General features: G+C 40.5%; 1 protein-coding gene across 3 annotated transcripts in view; it reads left to right on the forward strand.

Moving 5' to 3' along the window:
• Nucleotides 1-26,028, forward strand: part of PCDH11X (protocadherin 11 X-linked) — a 970,783-nt gene that overhangs the window by 46,601 nt on the left and 898,154 nt on the right. For 2 of the 3 annotated variants that reach the window (XM_050965003.1, XM_050965005.1), the window contains exons 2-3: nt 16,644-16,691; nt 21,503-23,989. In XM_050965003.1, the coding sequence (XP_050820960.1) occupies nt 16,644-16,691; nt 21,503-23,989 (2,535 nt within the window). The remainder of the gene's footprint in view (nt 1-16,643; nt 16,692-21,502; nt 23,990-26,028) is intronic. The other variant, XM_050965004.1, reaches the window with a different exon arrangement.

Here is a 26,028-nt window from a genome sequence, read left to right on the forward strand (position 1 = left end):
CCCTCCACCAAGATTTGAAAGTATCTTGTCCCCCCATTGGTCCTCTGGTCTTGTGTCAGCCAGGTTCACTGAGCTTCTTAGCCCTTTACAGGTAAAAGAGACATTAACCTGTAACTATCTGTTTGACACCTGCACAGGAGCAATATCTCATTGATTTGTGCTTTGGTAATCTGCACACTAATTCTTTTCAGTGATGCTTTGCAGGTGTTTACCCATCTGAGGTTTAGCAGAGTTCAAGTGCACAACTGAACGTAACATTGGGTGTAAGAGTAGGGCTTAAAAGGCCCTTTCTGTCTTGTTTTCAACTGTTTGAGAGTCACATTCACAGACTGCAAAGGGGAGCAGCTCCTTCCTGCACCTCACTGGATTTAAAAACTAAACCTGCTATTTATATTAGCTGTAGCCTAAGTTTGCTGGAGGGATAAGTTTTCTTCTGGTTTGGATATAAGGATGTGACAGGGAGCATGTGGGATACAACAGAGCAGTTCTGAGATAACTAAAAAGCATTGTAGCATACAGGCCAGGAGTGGGAAATCAAGTAAGAATGACCCAGTTGGCAATCTAGTGAAACAACACTTGTCAAAGAGATGATATCCGACTGTCTGTACTGCATGGTTAGATTTTCAAATGAAATGGTAGATTTTGATGCCAATGAAATTGTTACTCTGAAATTTTAGTGTAGTGCATACATCTTTCCAAAATTATTTTTAAAGCATGTTATAAAATTGGAATGAACTTGTGCACCCATATATTTACAGTAGATAGGAAAACTATAAAAACTTGCCTTTATGTTAATTCTTGATCTGTTGTTAAATGAAAAGTTGATGTTGATACGAATGCATCTTAAATTGTCATTTCCTAGCTTTTTGAGTGCCTAACCCAGTAACTTTATGTATTTGTGTACATGTGTGTATTTATTTAGTGTATTTATGTGTAATGTTTTTATGTCTAATATGGTTTGGATTTTTGTTGTTGTCCTTGGTTTAATATATTAAAATGCCACTGCCATCACAGATTGAGATAGTCTCAATCTCTGTTCAGACTTGGCATGATTGATTTTAAATTCAAGTGCAAATTCTAATTTAGTACTATTCTGTTCAGCTGGTTTTGAATTCTAGATGTGATCAAACAGAACAGCCCTGGTAGGAACCTCAACTAGAAGGTTATTTATTTACCCGTAAGGTAATCAAAGCCTTGAAAATTCATGGGCTGGTAATCAGTCTGAAGACGGACTACTTGGATCTTCCTCAGTATCTCCAGCACCTGTGAGTCAGGATCTTTACCAGCTTGTTCACTGTGCTACTCCTTGTGGACTGAGTCCTCAAAATTAAGGTCATTGATTCACAGTTCTCAAACACAATTTGAGTCTAGGAGTCTGTCAGCAAGGTCTGATAGTCTCTAATACAGACTCTGCTGGCTTTCTACTCATGAGGCCCTTACAAGTCCATATGGGATCACAGTCAAGGCACTCTTCTCTGTTCTCTGCACTCCATACCTCTACAGTCCTAAGATCCCTGAAGTAGCAGTGTAAACTAAAGAACCCCACTCAAGGATGTGTCTGACAGATCCACTCATGAAAAATATGACTTAGGGTGCCCCTCTCAGTGGTTAGAGATACCACATTTTGTCACACCAATGCAGGTTCCATCAGTATTGTGTGGAAATGAGAAGCATCTGGCATGCCTTCACATGGCTTTCATTTTTTGACATAGGGTCAAATGGCTGGACAGCAGTGGTCTAAATCAATAGTCTAGACAGGACCCATAGTTCCTTTGTGCAGATGGAAGCTTCCCAAAACCTCCTCTTGGTGCCAAAACCTTCCATCAAGGAAGTCTAGGTCAGTACCAAGCTGAACTAAACTTCTTTAGATTGGAAGCACTTCAGCACCAGGATTTTCTCTTGTTTTAACTCTGCATTTGTACAGTGCCCAGCACAATCCTGATTGCTGCTTTTGAGCATTGCCGTAATATAAATATTTAATAGCAGTAATGATTAGCATTAGCAGGTACTGCTTTTGAGCACTTACTGTGGCTATGCTTTGGTCCTGTCCATCCTGAGTAAATTTACTGTGGAAAAATCCTGTGTCCTACTACTTCTGTAGTAACAAGATAGTAACAACTGAGTTTCCACTAAGAGCAATGTTTACTGAAAGGAGGGTAGCCTGGTGGCTGAAAGCTTTGTTAAACGTGTATGTGACGGATCAGAAAATTGCAACTGAAATTTTGACAAAAGAAGAACAAAAAAGAAAGAACAATTTCCAGAACATTTTGGGGTGGGGAAAGGGATTCTCCCTCCTCTTCCCCCCCGGCCCCCCCCAATGCCATCCATTTTTCAACCAGCTATACACTGGAGTGTAAATTTTTGATGACGGGAGGGAGGAAAATTTACATTTTCCCCAAATTTCTTCTTTTTAAAATATATTTTATAAAATTGGGTCTGGGAGATACAGACTTTCCCCTATATTATCAAGCGTGTGTATGCGTGCTCTGTGTGTGTGTAGTTAAAAATTTTAAGAGAAAAGACAACAGAGAGAATCATTAATCCTATATAAAAATTTTACATCAGAAAATGTTTTTTTTAAAGTTGCCATTAAGTGAATGAGACAATTAATTTAGCCCTTGCTGTTTTCCCCACACAGCACAGAACAAAATAGTTTTTCATTGTTATAAAAGAAAGGAAGATGGGGAGAAAGCCCAATGTTATATTTTTATCTGTCAAAGACAGATTTAAATAGTACATCAACCATGGAGCCTGGCACTTGACCGCAGTATAGTTATTTTTATTTCTGAAAAAAAGATTTATTACAATATAATTTGTACTCCCAGGCTAGTGTTTTGTGAATAGTTGGTTTGAACACTTGAGTCCCATAGAGCTTTTGGAGCTGGGGCAATCTAGCAAAGAACATTGCAGATAATTTTAAAGAAACAACTAGAAACACTGGAAAAAGGAGTGTGAATTCTGAGTCATCAGCTGTCAGTATTCAAGTACATTTTTATAACATTGTGTTTATAATTGCTGGTTCCTTTAATGTGATGTGTATTATTGCTTTGGTTATTGCCTATGTTCCAAAGTCAAATTATATTCTTTCTCTTATTAACAAATTGTCTTGTCTGTTTTTATTTGTTTTTTTTTGTGGTGGGATGCTCTTCCAGGCATTTGAGAAGAGGATATTATGTATCTTTTCATTCTGAGATTGCTTTTCCCCTCCATTTTGACCTCACCATTGCTCTTTTGCTTGTTGTAGTAACTGCTGTTAGAGACTTTTCATACCTGTTTGTTATAGTGCATTTAATGGGATGAACAACATGTTAGCTTCTATTTTGTTCCCTATCTAATCCTAAGAATAATACACCTCTACCTCGATATAACGCTACCCTTGGGAGCCAAAAAATCTTACCGTGATATAGGTGAAACCTAGTTATATCGAATTGATTTGATCCGCCGGAGTGTGCAGCCCCGCCCTCCCCTCGGAGTGGTGCTTTACCGAGTTATATATGAATTCGTGTTATATTGGGTGGAGGTGTTATCGGGGTAGAGGTGTATGCCTCACAATAATGAACTAGTAGTTGCCCATGGGTGAAATTCACCTTTGTGCAGAGAGCCAGCACAAGGTCTAGATGCCACTTAAGTCCAAATTAAGTCCTCAGAATAGATCTAAAGTGATGCATAAAGGTTTGAACTGGCCTGCTACACAGGAATGAATGTCACCCCATGAACCCCCTTTTGTTTTTTGTTTTTTTTTTTGGTCACACATGAATGTTGTTGTTTGTGGAGAAGATTGCTCTCAGTTCTCAAAAGTGTATATTTCCTGTAGTAGATGAGTCCCAAAACTTGGAAAACTTTCTATTGACTTTAAGTGTTTTGAACTCACAAAGTCCAATAGCTGTTGCTTATATATGAGCATGTCACCCTAAAATTCAGGTCTGGAGCTGTAAACAACACCTAGAGCCTCTTGTAAATATGCTAAATACCTATGTTGGATGGTGGGTGAACTTAACAAAAAACGAACAACAAGAAAACCTGATTGCATTATTGGGTTTGAATCTGTAGAGCTGTTGATTTTTCTGTCTTTGAATTGTAAAATGGCCTGTACTAGGGCTATTGTGATGTTTGCTGTATAAATGCACACATAATAATATAGTTCCTTGACTTTTTGGCAGTCTTGTGGTTTGAAAATAGAGAGTCTACAGGTGGGTTTTCTTTAGAATGAAGTTTTAAATGTAATTCTGATACTGCTGCCGCTCTCATTTTGGAGGCTTTTCCATATTCTGAATGCAACTTAAGGTAGGGCAGCTACCATTTGGAGAGTGAGGACTGGATTTGGGGGCCCATAGGAAACTTCCTTGAGACTTGGCTGTGCTATTATCTTTTCAGTTTCTCTGTCCGCAACTCCTCAATCTCTTCTCCCTCCTACCCCAACAATTTTCTGTTGAATGCTAGCTGCAGCTAGCAGAGCACCAGGCAATGCAGCATTGGCCTTTTTTGGCCTATGTGTTTTTTGTGGGTCACAAAAGTCATTGTGAAGGAAGCTTGAATGTTTGGTATGTTGAAGAATAGATCAGAAGGAAGAGATGGAGAGGGAGAGAGATTGAATAAACAAAACAATACTCATTGTCCCAACTGACTTGAGGAGAAGGAAGCCTCTTTGCATACCTATATAGTGAATCATTGTTCTGATAGTCTCTGCATGGTACTTAGATACCACATTGATGACTTGTATAAATGCTTAGATTAAATGTCAATATTGCCAATAGCCCTTAGCAAGAATAACTGCATAGCAGAGCAGAGAAGATAGTAAAGTTCTTCAGTTCATTTTTGAGAGCACCACAGCAACAAAAACACACAGCAGTTTTAGGAAATATTTAGGCTTTCTTTTCTCTTTAAAGATGATTCTAGAAAGATGCATCTCACTGAAATCCATTTCTGTTTTGCATGTTTTAATTGGACCTGAGTAAGTAACATTTACATGTCCGTGTTGTTTTCCTTACCAATAATATACTACACTCTCATTTTACTTGAAATTAATAAATATTTTATTTCCATAATGCTTCTCATTTCAGAGAATCTGAACAGGTTACACAGATTCCACTTACACACTCATACAGGGAAGACTGAGTGGGTGCAAAAGAAAAGTAAAGATTGGGTTTACATGCTGCTTCATATGCTGCTATGTCAAATAATTTTAAATATACAATTTCTATAAACTCTTCATATTTATAGAGGCAGGATTTGAACCTCTGGTTTCATCTGAAGACTTAATTTCAAAATTTCCAACATTTCACTATAAGTACATACCATTTTCCGTGTGGACTTTAAAAATCACACTTACCCAGATTTATTTGGCAGAACTGGGAAATGACACTCTGCATTCCTGCTGTGCTGGTCAGATAATATTTAAAGAGAACTCCTAAAAAAGAGAGGTGACTTTCAGAACCTGCTTTGGAACAACAGGATTGAAGTTCAACTTCATATTAGCTTTCGGTGGCTCGGTGAATCTTATGTCAGCACTGCAGTGCACTGAGTCTTATGAGCATCGTAACAAAGAAATGTGAAAATTGTTCTCTTTCCTTTTGTAAAAGGACCTGGCTAATGTAACATGCATGCAAGGGGGATTTTTTTCTTTCCTTTGTTTCATTTCTCCCCAGTATGTTAGAGCAAAGGGCTTTATAGAATTAATTTATCTATGAGAAATGTGTTTGAGATAATAACTTATTTTATGACTGTAATGCAATACTTGACACATATCAGTTTGCAAGATTGTCATTACATATCAAAGGGTATGTATGAGGTGATAGCATACTTTGTTCTTTGCCTCTGAAATCAGCAAACCTGAACATGGAGAGCTGTTTTAATATGCACATTGTTGTGAAATGATTAGTTGGCTTTCCCTTCTGGGCAGTGGTTGGAACTAAACTGATCATGTGTAAGAGCATAATAAGGAAAAACCTTAACAATGCATTGGCTACTGGAAGTTTATTGTTTCCGTTATTAGATTCATGTTCAGTCATTTATTTTGGATTTCATTCCTTTACTGAAAGCCATAATACTGAATGTCAAAATACTGCCATAATACTGAATGTCAAAAACCATTTCATTCAGATTCACATTCTTCTCTGCATTCCTGTGCATACGGCCCGGTGGACCAATTTTTGCATGGTAAAGCTAAATGGGGATGGGAGTGGAGTCTTAAATCTGTAAGCAGGACGAATGACCTATCCAGCAGCTGGTTTTCATATAACACTTTATAATGCATGAGCTGAGGACATGGATTTTGCCTCTCACACAATGGGAATTGTGGGAAGGCATTGCAGGATTAGTGGCACTTGAGTGGACCTAGACTATGTCCATGCAACGGAATGGTCATGTTGGCAACTGACAAGTTGTGCTAACTGATGCTGTAGCTTGACAGGCCAAGCAGCTCAAGTTAAAAGCATGACCACAGTGAAAGGTTTTCGAATATGGACAGGAGTTGAGTTAGGGAAAACACTTATGTTATTACTTGAGTTAACTGCATGGAAGACAAGCTTATAGCTGTTAAAGCCAAGATTCAGGAAGAGGGTAAACTCTGAGGCTGTGCTTTAGAGCAGGTTGTAAAAGCTGCCTACTGAAATGTGTGGTTTTCATTCCTGCAAATTGGTCATTAGTCTTCTAAAATAACTATTTTTCAATTCATTATTTTTAAATGCTGAAAAATATATCATGCATCTACCAGAACAAAGACCTGCCTCAGAGATGACAGTTTAAAGTCAAGATGACACATGTAGCAGAAGTTATAAACAGATGACCAAAGGTAAAGGAAGAGAATGGGAAAAAGTGACAATAATAACCAATAAGACATCATGATGGTTCTGTGAAAAAAGATATTTTTATTTACTTTCCTTCCTCATAGTGAAAATCCATGATCTGAAATATATAAAATTTGGGGCAGAAATCTCTAAAGTATATAATACAGGGTGTAATCCAAGAACAGACTAGATTGCTTAGATCTTTGCATCATTTTTGTTGTTTCTAAGGGAAGGGAGAAATTGGATGCACTTAGATCACTAGCAGGGATATTTAAGACAGTATAAAAAATAAAACACACACACTTAAAAACAAATGAGAACATTTGTAGGAGTCTGGTTTCTTAGCCCAAAACCCCCCAAACAAACAGAAAATGCCATTCATCAGTTTATGTTGTTGTAACAGATGCCTTGGAAATGGGACACAGTTAGGTGATGTATAGTATTGGGTATGTTTATGTATTTACCTATCAAATTTTTACTCCTAGGGGATTCTGTGGGACTGCACACCTGCAGAAAACACCACCCACCCTGCAAATTTCCTGTGTTTCCCTGCAGAAAATAACAGAGAAGCAAAGGGAATCTGTGCGCTGGGGACGACCATGGGTGCAGTTTTTGGGGGGGATTCCCCCCCTCCAAACAGAGGCAAAGCATGGAGGGGGCACATGAAGTTACATGTCACTTTCCGCCACCCATTCTGCAAGCACAGAGCTGCCCAGCTGAAGAAAGCTGTGTCTCCACTATGCTGAGGCCTGGTCTACACTACGCGTTTATACCGAATTTAGCGGCATTAAACCGAATTAACCCTGCCCCCGTCCACACAACGAAGTCTTTTATTTCGATATAAAGGGCTCTTATTACCGATATCTGTATTCCTCCCCGACAAGGGGAGTAGTGCTGAAATCGATATTGCCATGTCGGGTTAGGGTTAGTGTGGCCACAATTCGACAGTATTGGCCTCCAGGCGCTATCCCACAGTGCACCATTGTGACTGCTCTGGACAGCAATCTGAACTCGGATGCATTGGCCAGGTAGAAAGGAAAAACCCCGCGAACTTTTGAATTTCATTTCCTGTTTGCCCAGCGTGGAGCGCTGATCAGCATGGACTGTACGGGAGATACTGGATCTGATCGCTTTATGAGGAGACAAATCTGTTCTATCAGAGCTCTGTTCCAGAAGACAAAATGCCAAAGCATTTGAAAAAATCTCCAAACAGAGGCCACAGCAGGGACTCAACACAGTGCTGCATGACAAGCGTAACGGAAAGCCAAAGAATCAAATGGACACTCATGGAGGGAGGGAGGGGGTACTGAGGACTCCAGCTATCCCATGGTCCCCGTAGTCTCAGAAAAGCATTGCATTCTTGGCTGAGCTCTCAATGCCTGAAGGGTCAAACACATTGTCCGGGGTGGTTCAGGATATATGTCGTCAGTTTGCCCCCTAGCCCCGTGAAAGAAAAGAGAAAAAAATCATTTCTCGCCTTTTTTCAATGTCACTGTATGTCTACTGCATGCTGCTTGTAGACACGGTGCTGTGACGCTGAACAGCAGCATCCCCTCCCCTTCCTTTCCTGATGGCAGACGGTACAAAATGGTTGAAAACCGTCCTTATCACCCTGTGAGTGCTCTTGGCTGGCCTTGGTGAGGTCGGCAGGGGGCGCCTGGGCAAAAATGGGAATGACTCCCAGTCATTCCCTTCTTTAAGTTTCTCCTGGAGAGGCAGACGGTGCAAAAGGCTTGGTAACCGTCCTCATCATAGCAGCTGGAGGCTGAGCTCTTCCCCCCACCTTTCATGTCTAATGAAGATTCTGTACTGCCTGGACTATCATAGCAGCTGGAGGCTGCCTCCCCCTCATTTTATTTCACTAAGTCAGTGTTTCTTATTCCTGCATTCTTTATTACTTCATCATGCAAATGGGGGGACACTGCCACAGTAGCCCAGGAGTGGGAGGAGTGAAGCAACGGGTGGGGTTGTTGCAGGGGCACCCCCTAGAATGGCATGCAGCTCATCATTTCTGCGGGATATCTGGAGCTCTGACCCGGAGTGGCTGTGCTCTCTGGTTGTCAAGTAGACTTGCCCCATATTCTAGGCAGGACTGACTCTATTTTTAGACAAAACATAAAGAAGGGAGTGACCCAGGGAGTCATTCCCATTTTTGTCCGTGCTCCCTCGGCAGACCTCAGTGAGGCTAGCCAGGAGCACCCATGACAGCAGCAGATGGTACAAAAGGACTGGTAACCATCATCACCAATTTCTAGGAGCAGACGGTACAAAAGGACTGGTAACCAACATCGCCAATTTCCAAAGCAGCAGATGGTGCATTAGGGCTGGTAACCATCTCTGCCAGCTTGCAAAGGCAAATGAATGCTGCTGTGTAGCACTGCAGTACCGTGTCTGTCAGCAGCATCCAGTACACATATGGTGACAGTGACAAAAGGCTAAATGGGCTCCGTGGTTGCCATGCTATGGCGTCTTCCAGGGAGATCCAGGGAAAAGGGCGCTAAATGATTGTCTGCTGTTGCTTTCACGGAGGATGGATTGAGTGACGACATTTACCCAGAATCACCCGCGACACCATTTTTGCCCCATCATGCACTGGGATCTCAACGCAGAATTCCAATGGGCGGGGGAGACTGCGGAAACTATGGAATAGCTACCCACAGTGCAGCGCTCCGGAAATCAATGCTAGCCTCGGTACATGGACGCCCACTGCCAAATTAATGTGTTTAGTGTGACTGCGTGCACTCAACTTTATACAATCTGTTTTAAAAACAGTTTCTGTAAAATTGGAATAATCTCATAGTGTAGAAATATCATAGATTATTAGGATTGGAAGGGACCTCAAGAGATCATCTAGTCCAACCCCCTGGTCAAAGCAGAACCAATCCCCAAATGGCCCCCTCAAGGACTGAACTCACAATCCTGGGTTTAGTAGGCCAATGCTCAAACCACTGAGCTATCCCTCCCCGCAATATCCTGATTCTGCAGCTGGATGCTACCTCCTGGGTCCTAGTGCTAGTCTTGCTCCTCTTCTGTGTGCTGGAAGGCTTCCTGTTTTCTATTCCATGCAACAGTGAGTGCCCATGGTGGGGCTGGGTAAGGGGGGATGGGGAAAATAAGGGATGAGGTGGGTGAGGGGGTGTGGGGAAGAGGCAGTGGGGAAGGAAAGGGGGTGGAATAGGGCAGGGGGAGGGGAATGTGGGAGTGAGGGGAGGGAGAATGGAGAAGAGAAGGGAATAGGGGAATTGTGATGGGAAGCGGGAGCCCAGCATGTAGCGTACCCTTGACAGCAGCTGAGAGTCCCCCATAAAACACGCCCGTTGAACCTTCACCCTGACAAACCCTACCTCCCTACACCTGGACCCCTCTGATGAACCCCCACTCCCTGACCCCACCCCACTGATCCCCTACCAGGTGCACCTGGAGCCCCACACCTCATCAAGCCTCACTCCCCCAGCACCCAACTCCCCCACACCCATACCTCTCCACTGTGTCCCATCTCCCTACACTGCTGAGTGTCTGTATCGGGGGAACTGGGGGCTTCTGGGTGATCTCCCACCTCAATGCAGCCAGTGATTTGTGCTCCTTACTGCCATGTTAGAATCACATTTATTTACTGACAAAATTTGCAGAATTTTGAAGAATTTTAAAATATTGTGCACATAATTTTTAATTTTTTGATGCAGAATTTTATTTTTTTTTGGCACAGAATTCCCTCAGGAGTAAATTGTGTACTTAAAATATTCTTTTCATCCTAGGATTTTTAATCCTAATCAAGTCACAAGAAAGGTACTTTCAGTAATATCACAAATTGCTAAATGATGATACTTAGCAAAATGAAGATTTATATATTGTAGTTTTCACTAAATTTATACAGCATACTGTCATTTTTTTTCATTGTTTACTTCCAGAATGGTTCTGTCACAGTACAGAATGGAAATATTTTATCTTTTTGGAACTCATGCTTTGGTTGTATTGATTCAGATATATACCAATGAGTGACAATAGGGAAATTGGAGGCGGGGAAAGGGGGCGTCAGGTTGGTTTCCTGATAAATCAAGCACCAGAAAAGTTCAGAAACAGATTTTTGCTCTATCCCCAGCATTCCCTGATCAACACAGTAAACAGCCTCTTTTAAATCAGTTTTAGAATCCAATCTCTGAAACTATTTTTAGTACTTACTGGCACTAGATGCTTCTTCTGGGCAACTGTACCAGATTTATAACTCTGAAAGTGCAGGGTTATTTATTACCTTGCAATAGGCAGTGAAGTGGTATCTTGTACATGCATATGTCAAGCACCTTTCAAATTTTAGTAAGGTGGCTGAACTATGTCTTTCCCAGAACAATACAAAAAAGGATAACTTTTTTTTTGAAAAGCATCTCTTTTGTCTCAGAAGTAGAAATGATTCCCTGAGGAGTTCAATGTTCAACACAAATTTTCTATTTGAGTTTACAAATCCCGGCAAAGAACAAAAGTTTTGGAAGGTCTTACCATCATATGTATTTCAGCAGTTTTTGCCCCAAGGCCTACAATCCCCCCAAAGCTTATTTGTGAATGTGTGTGTGTGTGTGGGCGGGGGGGAGGGGAGAGAAGAACAGGGAAAAAGCTCTATTGCATGAGATTATTGGGCATTTTGTAAATGTGCATAATTGCAAACGTGAATTGGAAGTTTCCTGAATCTGAGATCAATGTGTTCTTCTTTTAAATATCATAATTAATAAAACAATGAAAACATTGACATTAAGGTATAGTATGGGTATATGAAAGAATGCCCTTTTATGATGTAAATCAAGAGAACGTTGTTTTGTTTTTTTTTATTTTTTACTGTACTTGTTTAGGCACCTATATCTCTAGTTAAGCGTCTGTGTTTGTGTTACCCATGTAACCCACACAAAGATTTTATCAAAATTTTTCCTAAAAGTAAACAATACAATCAAGAAGCAAAAGTTTCAACCACTTTGGCTTACAAGATATGATGCAAAAGATATGATGCGAAAGAACTTTATTGTATAAATACAAAATCAGAGGTTCAAATTTATTTTTTGCACCTATATAACTGAGTAAAGTTTCTGTCTCTTAAAAGAAAATTTGGGAGGCATGTGCATATTTTCTTCAGTTATTTGTTTAGAGTGCGGGGAGGGAATGAAATGAGATTGAGGTATAGACTTAGTGGGTATGAATTTCTGTATATTTGCACTAATTTTCAACAGTGTCAAGGGGCTTTTTGTTTCTGTTTTCCATGATTTATGAACCAAAGCCACATGTATGCAGTGTTGTTGTAGCTATGTTGTCGCAGAATATTAGAGAGACAAGGTGAGTGAGGTAATATCTTTTATTGGACTAACTTCTGTTGGTGAGAGAGACAAGCTTTTGAGCTACATAGAGCTCAGAAAGCTGAGGAAAAGTCTGCAATAGCTCATAAGCTTGTCCCTCTCGCCAGCAGATGTTGGTCCAATAAATATTACCTCATCTGTCTTGTCTTTCTAAAGCCACGTGTCCATCATCCTCAGTTCCCATTGAAACGGATGGAAGTGGTAAATTTGCTGAGCAGAATCTGTTTTAAGGTAAGGAACACAGTTGGCTTTGTTTTCCTGTGAACAAATGGATGTCAGTCTGAATCATCTTCTTCCTGACAGACTACCCTGGTTACAGAGAAGGGAAGGAATAGGGTGTTTTGCAGGTCCACATTGCTCAAACTCCTGGTCATCCAATAACTCTTAAATTTAGAATCTCAAGGTGCCTTGTTCTGGTGGCCAAAGCAGAATGGGCTCTTTATTTAGCTCTAGTTGAGAGAGTACCCAGAATTGCTTTCTTCCTGACACTTCCTGAACCACAATTATGTGTTGGTAAGTGATATCCATGAAATGTGTAATCATGTATTTACAGATGATTGGTTCTTTGGTCCCTGTTAACCTTAACTGGCAAATGCATCAAATCTATAATGGTGTGACATGTAGAATATGCTATCATAAAAATTCAAGTTTGTAATAAAGAACAATGAGATACCTAACGTAAACCCCAAATCCTTTCTTCCCTGTATAAAATCCTAGTGCCATTACAAAGAAGGGGAAAATTGCTGGGACAGGAAATGTCTCTGAAACCCTCCGTTAGGCTGTGGAAAAATGGAAGCATTTAGAACAATGCTCAGTCATATTCAATACCTTAAACTGTCCATCGTGTACTTAATCAATCTCCTGTTCAGTAGAGTGTGTGTGTATGTCTCTCAACATGTATAATGGGATGTGATGTGGAAGAGAATCCACTTTTCTAGTTCTCCTACCTACTTTTGTTACCTGTCCTTGTTCTGGGGAAACTGTCCCTAAAAGAAGGATGATTTTGAGTTTAAGGCCTTGGAGTGGTTCTCAAGAGAGCGGGTTCAATTTTTGGATGTGCCATGGACTTTTTGCATGATGTTGGACAAGTGATGTACTCTCTCTATCTCAGGAGCCCATCTTTAAAATGGGAGTAGTAATACTTCCTTACCTCAGAGTATTGTGGGGATACATTAATTAATGCTTGTGAGATACTTGGCTGCTTTGGTGATGCACCTAGATAGGAGTCCATTTGAGCTAAGTTTGCAGAACCACTCAAGTGACCTTCAAATTATTTCATGCTGTCATGACTTTACATCCTGATGAGATGAAGCAATGTGCTGATACCACAGTACAAGCATCATAATAGTGTGATGCAGAGAATTTGTGTTGGAGGGAAAACTGTTAAAAGTGGCAGCCCTGGTAACCCAGGATCAGAGAGAGCCTGAAAAATACATGATTTGCAGTATTGTTACACAAACTTAGGTTGTCACTATATTGCTTACTTTGCTATAGGACAACTTGTAATATGGGAAGATACAGTTCCTATGCCAAAACTGGAAATCTGTCTTGTTAACCATCACTACAGCACCCCTAACATGAATGGTGAAGAGAGGTTTGTCAGGGCTTAGTTGGGCCATAGAACTGCTAATGACACCTTCATGTCAGGACAACTGTACTGACATTTGTCATCTTCAGTATAAAGCTTAAATTTAAGGAAACTGCTAGTATGTTTTGCTAAACTCATGTGTAAAGAACTTATATGAGGGCATGGAAGGCAATTATTCTGTGTGCTAGACCTTTTCCTGTTCACAATTGGGTCAAAGAACATTCATCAGCTTTCACTAGCTCAGGAAATATGAGACAGCTTTATGGATAAAATTGTCAGAGAAGTCAAATCCAAAGGAGATTTGGGGAAATCAAAGTTGGGAAGAGTTCTGAAGAGAAAGGACAGACTGCCCTGTGGTGGTAAGGAACAGCAAGAGACATTACTCTCAGTCTTTCTGCAATAACATTAAATTTAGCTTCCCAAGCAATTCAGTGCTTGTGTATTCCCCCTAAACCTCCTTTTTGTTCAGATTACAATACTTTGGACCACTTACTGATTCTCTGATGACTTGCCCATTGTATTTCTTACTTTCTCTCCCTTTTGAAATAATAGTTCCTTATCTGTACTTTGTGCTGAGCCCCTGCCTAGTATTATGCTCGCTATTGTTATAATGTAAATAGTTAGGCTTTGAGTGTATGGATAGGAAAGCTTTGCTTGTGCTTTACAGCTAGGGTAGCTCTTTTAAAACCATAAACTGAGGTTCAGAAATACTTAGGCACTTGTAAGTTCATCGATAAATTTGTATTCCACCAAATGGATTTTGCCCTTGGATTTTTCATATTCATACAGTTTTAGGCAAGGAGCTCAACATATTTACATACAGGTTCTTGTACAGGCATTTCCTTTAGCTTAGATTTATGGAAATTCAGAGCCCCCAAGTTCCACTTTTGAGTTTTGGGTTTGACTGTCTAAGCAAAACTTAGTATAGATTGTTGTTATATTTCGCAGGATTTACATCAACAGCATATGAAACAGCAACCGTGCATAGTATTGATACAAAACCATGCATTTACACAAGTTTACTTGAAACCGGGCCTCAGTACTTTAACCTCAGCAGATGTTCTGACAAACCTTGCTTGAGTTTCAACCAGTTTATAATGGAACCCAACAGCAGGCAAATTTCCTGTGGATTTCTGTTTGTGTTGCAAATATTTCACAGATCTCTAATTTCAGTTTCTTCTTTGAGGCCATCTTGCTGTCTTTCAGTATGTGTACACCACACTCCTCCCCCGCCCCGCCCCCCGTGGAACCTAAGTTGCATGCAGTATTGCAGAAAGGAAAGCGGAAAGTTGATGTGCATTAAATGACAGAGAAGCATAATGCAGCACAATCTTTCAGAATGAATACAAATCTGAATCACACATTGTGACAGCAGACTGGAGACCTGTATTCCTTTTCATTAGAGTTGCGACATTCCTGCTACCATGGTTCTGAATGTGCTAGTATTTACTTATTATCTATAGTAACTCTGTATTTAGTGGGTTTAACTTTGCTGTGGATATTTACGCGTTTCACATTCAAAGTGTCAAGTTTGAAAGAAAAATGCATGCTTTTAAAAAACAAAATCTGAAAACTAATCTGTCCCATTTTGCAGCTCCTGTATAATTTTGCATTGGAAATCTTGTGTCTGTGTTACTGTAATCCTTTCTCTTGGCTCATTCTTGACTGCACCTGCTGTGCTACAGTGTTCCATAGGAATTCTCTTGGCAACAACAGAATATTGGGACCTACCTTGTATGTTCAAAGAAGTGCAAGTGTTTCCTTCTTGGCTATACCTGAAATGTTCATCAGCCAGCAAACAGCTGAGCTATTTCAGGGGAGGGTTCTTAAAGCATTTTAGGATCATTTGGATGCAAGGTGCTTATATATTGAAGATTTTCTTATTAAAGTATTATTATTGCAAATGACTTATCTGTTTAAAATAATTTTGTATCAAGGAGTCAGGAAACCATTATGTCTGATTCACTGTTTGATGCCAGGATTATCTAACCACAAGTGTTTTGTATGGTAGGTTCTTGCATTTTAGAATGGTTAAACTGTATGGGCCCACTTGCTCATTGTATATTTTATTACCACTTTGAATATTTCTTATATACATTCTGTATAGATTTTGTCATTTGTAAAATCTGCTAAAAAGATTTAGGTCCTCAACCTGTTAAAATATGGTTAATTTTATGCACTGTGAGTAAATTGCCTTAAGTTAAACATGTCTGCAGAAACAAGGCCTTCTTGCCAATGAGAACCTGATTCTGTGAGGTGCTGAGCGTTCTCCTTCAGTGAAATATAAGCACACCATGCACCTTACAGAATCTACCCCTTAACTCTCTGATGGTCTCAACAGCAATCACAAACACTGATTCCCTTTTAAAATCCAAAGTGCTATGCATCACACAGTAGTGTACATTTTTAATGTGAATTTTTTTACCATAGTGGGGGGGTTTGGGCTTTATTTATTTAAGAAACCATTGTGGTCTATCAGTTTATCAGCATCCAATGGAGCTGTTACTGTATATCCATTTATTGGTTTGCAAACTTAATTTCCTGAGTCGTCTTGGCCACAGCAGGCCATGTTAATGGCGCCTGCACTGACCCATGGCTTTGCTTTTCCAGTTCATCCAGTCAGTAATCTGCCAGCTAAGAGCCCAATCATGCAAATATTTTCTGCTAGGCTTAGCTCTTACTCCAGAATCTGAATCCAACTGAGTTCAATGAGACAGCGTGTGATACTGCAGAATCACATAGGCCAGAAGTAAGTTTGTACAGGAATGGACCCTAGGAGCCCTGTCTACTGTCCCAGCATGCTAGCCTGTTGTAGCACTGAAAGAGCTGTTCCACTTCACTGTGTTGAGTGTCTGTGTTTAAAGAGTTGTGTATTTACAAGTCTACTTCAATGTTACACATTTTAAAAAACTTTCTAATTTTGTATTTACATGACAGCCCAAAACAGCACCGAAAAGGACATTTGGATCCATTACGAATGATCAGGTAAATATGGCAGGGAGTTCTTTCAACAAAAATACTGATTTGTAATTACAGGAACCTCACAATGTAATGCATGACTCCAGTGAAGTGAATGGTCTTATATTGTAAAGAAGCAGAGTTTAAGCTGAAAATCTGGGCTGATACCTTTGCTTAAGTGCATATCACTGTGCTATTCTTTTGAGAGAGAGAGAGAGAGAGAGTCTCATGGTCTGAGCCAAGAGCTCCTTGATGCTAATCCTGGCTCTGGAAAGAGAAGCTTCTTTTGCCTTGAATAGATGGGAGTTACAGTGCTTAGCATGTCTTAAAATGAGATAATTTAACTATTCCTTTGTTACCCACATCAAAAAATTGGGACAATACTTCCCAGTTTTAAGAGTACTGTTTGTAAAGCACTTTGAAGGTGAACAATACTTTATATGTGCTAACTTTCTATTATATTTTTCTTATGAGCTAAATTCAGATACCTTTGCTGCTGTTGAGCAGCACCAACACCAGGAATAATCCCAATGATGCAGTGGGACAGGTTTGTTAATAAGGGTGTCAGAATCTAGCCCTGTGGGTGAAATCCTGACCTCTTGAAGTCAGTGCCAATGTTCCCATTAGCTTCAGTGGAGCCAGAATTTCATCCTCTGGGTTTGTTTGGTGAGAGTTAAAGCTGATAGCTCAGCCTGGATTATCACTCTTAATTCTAAATTGCTTTACTCATGTAGGACTTGGTCAGAGCTTCATAGTTCCTTTTGTTGTTGAATGTTTCATCATTTTTCAAAGACTATTTAAAATGGGAGAGCTTTCCATCCTCACGATAGGTGTATTAAAGTATGTATTTAATGGCACAGTCCCTATTCTTATTCATTTCAATAATACGTACCAATAGGTTTGCTTGAATTGGTCTGTTAAAAAAAATCTGCATTAATTGTCAATTTGACTGGCTTTACTGCCACGTATGTACTTTGCCCAATTTTATATATGCCTTTGACCCTAGGCATCCTAAGCTAGGCTTTGTGTGTATTTATACTTTTTTGTGAGTATTAAAGTTATTATCGTCATTACAAAAGGCATCTACTACAGCTGTGCATGAGTTGTGTCAGCATAGTGACCCTTAAGATATTTAAAAATGTATAAGAAAACACTATTCTCTTTATGGACAAGCCCTATACCATTTAAGTGGAATGAAACTACTATGGTTTTATAGATACTACTTTTAAAAATCTATGAAATTTATAGACTGACATCCTTTCTGTAGGTGTTTTTTTTTTTAAACAACCTAAAGAATTCTATGGCAGGGACATAATTCTCTAAAATTTTCTATAGGATGTTTCTGAGGAATTCTGCCAGAAGGGTGGAATCATTAGATATATGTGATTAGGCCATACCCTAACTATTCACTGCTATCACTTAGACAACAAAAGGGATGGAAGGAAAAGATGAGTATAAGAATCTACACCTCATATGGAAAGATCTTATCCCCTGGGGTTTAATGGAGAACAATAACTTGTCTTTACCATTTTAAAATTAATCTATGAGGGTATGGTTACACAGCTGCTGGGGTCAACAGACGCGGTGACAGGGCCCGTGCCAGTGCACTAAAAATAGCTGTAGACATTGCTTTTATGTTCAGTCTTGGACTCTGAAGTTCTGAAGCTGGAACTTCCACGTTGTTATTTTCAGCGCACCAGCACGAGACCTATTAGCAAAAGTCTGGCAACCAAGGTTGTGAGACTTGCTCCTGGCAGCTGTGTAGACATACCCTAATATAACAGGAATGTAGTGTTCTGTGTGTTGCTGTAGATCAGTTTAAAATTTGCATAGAAGAGCTAGTTCTCTATTATATTTGGTATTTTTTAGAATAATTTCTATAGAAATCTGAATTTAATTAATCCCAGTCTATATGGTATCATTTTTGCATAAAACATTTTGCTAAAATGCTGATATTTTCAGTAAAGATTCTAATTTGTGTTGGATTTTTTGCTGTTTCCCTAGCAGTTTACTGCTAGTGACAGGGAACTGAAGTTCTACGTTTAAGCCAAAATCATATGCTATAATGAAAAATGTGTCTCTTGTCATATGTGATAGTTAAAGAAGAGCTAAATTGGGTATGTAGTTTCATGAATTAGAAGTCTGTATATAGTGTTTGTTGTAGTTGCAGGAGCTAATGGCAGAATAATCAATGCACATCTGTCAGCTTGTGTGCAAATAAAGAACGGAAGGAAAGCTGATTTTTTTCCCCCACTCTTACTAGGCTTTTGTGGAAATCAGTGTTGAAAGAGCAGTTTATTTAATTCAGCATTTGTGCAACAAATAAGAACCTTAGTCCAAATTAAACAACTGCTAGCACGGTTGCCTGCAGTAATCCACTAATGATAATCCTATCACTGAGGGAGAATATTCACTTGTCTTTAATAAAGAGAAGGTCTGTCATGGGGTCACTGCTTTAGAAATTAAAGGATATAGAACTTGAGTCGGACACGATTAGCAGGGTTGGCATCTTCACTCATCTTCCAGTGAAAAAAGCAAGATCTACATTTGTTTTCATAACTTTTAAGATCTGTTTTCCAATTCACATTTCTGCTATAGATTGTCACAGGTCATTACTTATTGGGGTGACAGACACAGTACAAGGGATAAAGAGTTGGGTTATTTTATTTGAAATGGAGATATTGCAGCTTTGCCACAAAGGAAATTATTGCTGCAATGGATAGAGTCATATTCTGCCCTAATCTGCAAGAGGCCTGGTACTGTTGATGACAATGGAAGATGCACAAAGGCAGGATTAGGCCCATATAGGTACTGATTTAATTGTGGGTAGCAGGGTACAGTGTAGTCATGCTTTTTACTAACCATTGCAAATGTGGAATCCTCCACACTGGAAGCCCCTCTTCCATACAGGGTCTTAAATACCCTAAATTGCATGATTTGTAGTGCACACTGCCAAGTCTATCTCAGGGGCTGGCAACCTTTGGCACGCGACTTGCCAGGGTAAGCCCCCTGGCAGGCCGAGCCGGTTTGTTTACCTGCCACACAGGCTGAAGGATGTACTGACCGCCACTTCCCACCACCCCCATTTTCCTGGAGCGGTGAACCGCGGCCAGTGGGAGCTGCGTTCGGCTGAACCTGCAGATGCGGCAGTTAAACAAACCAGCCTGGCCTGCCAGGGTGCTTACCCTGGCAAGCCGCATGCCAAAGGTTGCGGACGCCTGTTCTATCTCATCCCCCTAAACTTTGGTGATGGGTGGGGGTGTCATGAGGATGTAGATGGGAAGAGCTGATGTTTCATTTTTACATCTGGTTAATGTTAGTTGTAAATTAAACTAACAGTTGTCTTTGTAAATTTTATTGGCAGAATCTAGAGCCATAGAGAGATGATCTTTTAGCAATTTGTGTATAAATTAAAATGAATAAATAAAACAATAGCAGGCCCAATTCTGCCACCCTTACTCATGCTTACTAGCTGCTTGCTGAGTAGACACATTAAAGTCAATGAAAATACTCATGCAGTAAGTTACTACTCAGTGTCAGTAAGGGTGACAGAACCAGTCCCATCATGAGTATAGCAAGAGCTAGGTCCGCAGCACGGTTTCTGACGATAAACATGACAGGTATAACAAGAGTTTAATGTTCTTAAAAACAAATACATACATATATAAAATCCTAACTGTTCCGTGCCCCACTATCCTATCTGAGCCTCACTGAGCCCCATTTTCACCCATGTTACATACCTATTTTCAATGCCTGCATTATGGCCCCCATCCTTCTGGGGAGATAATGCTGTCAGGATTCCCTTTGGAATTTGTCAATACCACTCTTCATCAGTCAGAGAAATTGCTGTTGATCATTGCTAATCAATTCCTTCTCCTTCAGGGATGTGTATGGTCCCTTTGCAAGAGTCCCAGCATCTGCTGGCTTAGAGAGATACCAGCATTGGGAATCGGACTCCAGTCTCCCACCTGCAGGACAGCACATTACTTTAGACTGCTCTGTCCATCCCGCAGTCTAAGGAAAAGCTGTGTTTTTAAAGTGTCTGCACATATAAATGCTGTAAGAAGGGCATGAAGTGTTCAACAAACCCTGTTACAGGATCTTATTACTCAGTGTGTAAATGTAATAGTCCTGTGATAAGAAAAAACATCTTATTTTCACACTTGGAATGTATTTTTCACAGCAAATATGAAATACATAGTGATTGATACATACATAGATGAAAAGGGGAATAATTCTTCCTGATTTTCATGTATTTCTAATAACCTAACATGTCTCAGTTGTGACTGTGCCACTTGAATCTTAAATTATGTGGTAATCCCCTTTTCAATATGGTGTAGTTTTTCTTTTCTCTAAATGGTACAGATTGTACCCTTGTCTTGCTCTGCTGAACTGGGGATTAATTCCCCCTATCCTTTTGCTTGCCCTCCCCAAATCTCGGGTCCTGGCTTGTTGTGGGGCACACCCTTAGCTCCGTGGATCCTGCCCCTCTGTGAGCATGGGGTCTGATGTTGAGCCTTGGCATCTCTCTCCCCTCCACCCCTCGCCTAGGTGTAAAATAGGAAGTAAGCCACATGTTTTCAGGAGTTGCAGTAATTTGAGCTGGAGCTGTAAAAGGAATCTTGATGCTCTGAAACACCATTCCTGCTCAGGCCTGCTACTAGATAGGCACAGGTACCACCAGCTCTGTGCTCAAGGCAAAGGCTAAAGGCTTAATCTAGCAGTATAAATACACCTATAAAGGTATTTTCATGGGATCCCATGTGTACAATAAAGATGTCTATCTATTTGTAATATATTTTCATAATAAAAATTGTTCCCTTTTCTGTGTCTTCTAGGGTCAAAATGTATTTGGACTTGATATAATTGAAACACCTGAGGGAGACAAGTGGCCACAGTTGATAGTCCAGCAGATCCTGGACAGGGAGCAGAAAGACACATATGTGATGAAGATTAAAGTTGAAGATGGTGGAACACCTCCCAGATCCAGTACAGCCATCCTACAAGTAACAGTTACTGATGTGAATGACAATCGCCCAGTCTTTAAGGAAAATGACATTGAAGTTAGCATTCCAGAAAATGCTCCAGTAGGCACCTCAGTTTCTCAGCTCCATGCCACTGATGCTGATCTGGGTTCAAATGCACAGATCCACTTCTTTTTCAGCAATCAGATCTCCAGTCTGGCCAAAAGGCTCTTTGCCTTAGATAACACCACTGGCCTCATCACAATTAAGGAACCACTGGACAGAGAGGAGTCACCCGTACACAAGTTAACTGTTTTGGCAAGTGATGGCAGCTCAATTCCATCAAGAGCAACAGTGACAGTAAATATCACCGATATTAACGATAATGTCCCATCCATAGACACAAGATACATCATCAATCCAGTGAATGGGACTGTGCTCCTGTCTGAGAAAGCACCACTCAATACAAAAATTGCCCTGATTACAGTAATGGACAAGGATGCTGATCTGAATGGAAAAGTTACCTGCTTCACAGACCATGATGTCCCTTTTAGGTTAAAGCCAGTATTTGATAATCAGTTTCTGTTGGAGACTGCCACATTTCTAGACTATGAGGCTACGCGAGAATATGCCATTAAAATAGTGGCCTCTGATTCAGGGAAACCTCCCTTGAATCAGTCTGCAATGCTGCTGATCAAAATCAAAGATGAGAATGACAATGCCCCAGTTTTTACACAGCCTGTCATAGGACTTTCCATACCTGAGAACAATGCTCCTGGGACCCAGCTGACCAAGATCAGTGCCACAGATGCAGACAGTGGACGCAATGCTGAGATCAGCTATATGCTGGGTTCAGATGCACCCGCCATTTTCAACCTGGATCGCCGCACAGGAGTTCTGACAGTAGTGAGAAAGTTGGACAGGGAAAAGCAGGACAGGTACTCGTTCACTGTACTGGCTAAGGATAATGGGATGCCACCACTGCAGACCAATGCTACTGTGACACTATCAGTTCTGGACCAGAATGACAACAGCCCTGCTTTTACCCATAATGAATACAATTTCTATGTGCCAGAAAACCTCCCCATGTATGGCACCGTGGGGCTTATCACCGTTACTGACGCTGACTCTGGAGAGAATGCTGCAGTTACTCTCTCTATATTAAATGGCAGAGAGAATTTCATTATCGATCCACTTACTGGTGTAATAAGACCCAATATTACATTTGATAGAGAGCAACAAGGTTCTTACACTTTCCAGGTGAAGGCTATCGATGGAGGAAGAGTGCAACGCTCTTCCACTGCCAAAGTGACCATAAATGTAGTTGATGTGAATGACAACAGGCCAGTTTTTGTCATCCCTTCATCCAACTACTCCTATGAGTTGATTCCCACAGCCACCAATCCAGGATCTGTGGTGACTAAAGTCTTTGCAGTTGACAATGATACAGGGATGAATGCAGAGCTCCGCTACAGCATTATAGGTGGGAATTCGAGAAGTTTGTTTACAATTGATCAGTTAACAGGCAACATTACTTTGAAAGAGAAGGTAATCACAGCAGATCATGGCTTACACAGGCTGGTGATAAAAGTCAATGATTTAGGACAGCCAGAGTCTCTCTATACCATAGCACTGGTGCATTTATTTGTAAATGAGACCATCACCAATGGTTCATATGTGCAGGAGCTGGTGCGCAGAAATATGGAAACACCAGTGGGCCAGAATGTTGGGGATGGTGAGATAACCCCACAGACCAATGACTATGTCAAAATCATCATTGCTATAATTGCAGGCACCATGACAGTCATCTTGGTCATTTTTGTCACTGCTCTGGTACGATGCCGTCAGACACCCCGGCACAAGGTTGTCCAAAAAAGCAAGCAGAGTGGGGAATGGGTCTCCCCAAACCAGGAGAACCGACAGATCAAGAAGAAGAAGAAGAAAAAGAAGCGCTCTCCTAAAAGCCTCCTTCTCAACTTTGTGACAATTGAAGAATCTAAGCCCGATGATCCTGCCCATGAGCATATAAATGGCACTTTAGACATTCCCGTAGAGCTAGAAGAACAGACTATGGGAAAATATAACTGGGCCACCACACCAACCACATTTAAGCCTGACAGCCCAGATTTAGCAAAGCATTACAAGTCTGCCTCTCCACAGCCCACCTTTCAAATTAAACCCGAGACTCCTGTGCCCCCTAAGAAGCACCATGTCATTCAAGAACTGCCTCTGGATAACACCTTTGTGGTGGGTTGTGACTCGCTCTCCAAGTGCTCCTCAAGCAGCTCGGACCCGTATAGTGTCTCCGAATGCAGCTGTCAAGGTGGCTTCAAGACCCCAGGCCCCATCAACACCAGACAGGTAATACAAAGTTTCTAGCTGCTCACTCTCTCTTTCTTTGTCTGTACCTCTAAGATCTGCAGAATAACTTTGTCTATAAAGATTAAAAGCCTGAAAGTTCATGCTTGGCTGAGATATTGCAATGTAAACAGTTTGTGATTCATCAATGTTAAAAGGAGAAAATTAGAATAAAGTGACTCTTGGCTGTGGGAAAATTTAGTACTGAATGATTATATTAGGGGATATTCCTGTCTGTAGATGGCAGTATGGTACTTCTTGCATTAACATAGTATTTAGCTGTGCAGCTCTGTAAAACAAAGAGAGGTTGTAGCACTGTCCTCACTAGTATTGTATGCTCAGGAATCTAAGTAATCTAGGCCAGGTGGAAAGCAATAAAGCTTTGCAGCATCTGATAAGTGGTTCTTAATGCTAATGGAGTCTAGAATTGGAGCCTTCATTTGAACAGAGCTGTACCTCAAGGTCTCTCAAAAACAGGAAAGATTTTTTTTTTACTGAGAGGTTGAGTGCCATTTTCAGACTAGAAACATACCCTACCATGCAGGGTACTAAAAAGCTGACTAGCTGACATAATCAACAATATAAAGCAGTAAAGAAGCCAGTGGGGAAATTTAGAAGCATCACAAGCATTGTCCTCACTATGTTACCTTCATGCCCAAGTACAGATCATAGAGACATTATAAGACATTAATGAAAGCTTATTAAAGCAATGGGAACCACATCAGAATTGAATCCAGATTCTGGAAAGCTGCGTTAATGCATTTGTGATAAGGGTTTGTTATTTGTCTGAGTCTTTCTTCCATCGGTAGCCTATCCTCAGTACAAAGAAAACTCCCATGTTTTTATCTGAGTTAGTCATGAGGTATCTATGCAGGAAAATAAGTTAATAAAATATTTGTGGTGATAAAATGGGATTCACTTCAATTATTTCTGTACAGGAACAGATCCTCAGCTAGGGTAACTCTGTGTAGGCCTTAGTGGTGCTTTGATGATTGACCCTAGCTAAGGATCAGATCCATAGGTTTGACTTAGTTTTCTGTAGACAATTTTGTTAACAATGTGGTGAAAGTAAAGGGGGCCTGAAGAAATGTTCTCATTCAAACTGCATATCTACAGCATACAAAGATTGCCACTGCTTTTTCTTTTACTTTTTTATTTTTAACACCAGTCTGTGAGGTAGACAAAATCCCTGCTCTGTACAAAGCATTATCTTTTGCTGAGAGACATTAATAGAAAATGGAATAGAAAAGGATTTCTTCATATTTCTAAGATAGCAGAGACAATGGTGGGGAGGGCTCAATATCTTGTTAAAGATTTGAATGTCTTCTGTTAAAGCTATTTGAGTGAATTAATTTTGAATTTAAATCAGGCAATAGAAGAAGTGTGTGTGTGTGTGTTGATTTTACTCTGGAACTTGAAGGTTGTTTTCTCGGCACCTGTTTGGGCCTGATCCAGATCCGACTGAAATCAATGGGAGTTTTTCCATTAAATTCAGGGTGCTTTGGCTCAGGCCCTGTGAGCTGAAAGAATCCACCGTTACCTGCTCAAGGGCCTTACATTCTGTCACCTTCCCCCTAGCAGAGACAGCTAGGCATGTGGCAACCTTTGGAACCATCCAACCATCTGCCCGAGAGGGCTGTTAGAAAGAAATGGAAGGCAATTCCTTTGTCAGGCATGGGTGCACGGAAATGTAGGTACTCTCATTCACTGTTCTTCTAGCCTGTGTGAACTGCTGTCAGAGCACTCCTACTCCCATGATGGTGCAGAAAAGCACATTGCCTCTGGAGCATTCCTCACCCCTGAAATTATTTCAAGGCAGTTCTGTGAATATGAGTATAGTGAAACATTAGCACAAATTGGGATTATGGTATTAATTTTGTTTGAATCTGCAGTCCTCCTCCTTTAGACTTAACTTTGTTTGTGTCCTGGCAATGAAGACTGAGCTGGGGAAACTTTAACAGCATATCGTATAAAGTCTTGTACATTCACTTGCAAACAGCATTTCCTTTAAATGTTGAAATTAATGCTCTCATTACTTAAGC

Source organism: Gopherus flavomarginatus, chromosome 8, assembly GCF_025201925.1.
Source record: "Gopherus flavomarginatus isolate rGopFla2 chromosome 8, rGopFla2.mat.asm, whole genome shotgun sequence".
Taxonomy (NCBI): domain Eukaryota; kingdom Metazoa; phylum Chordata; order Testudines; family Testudinidae; genus Gopherus; species Gopherus flavomarginatus.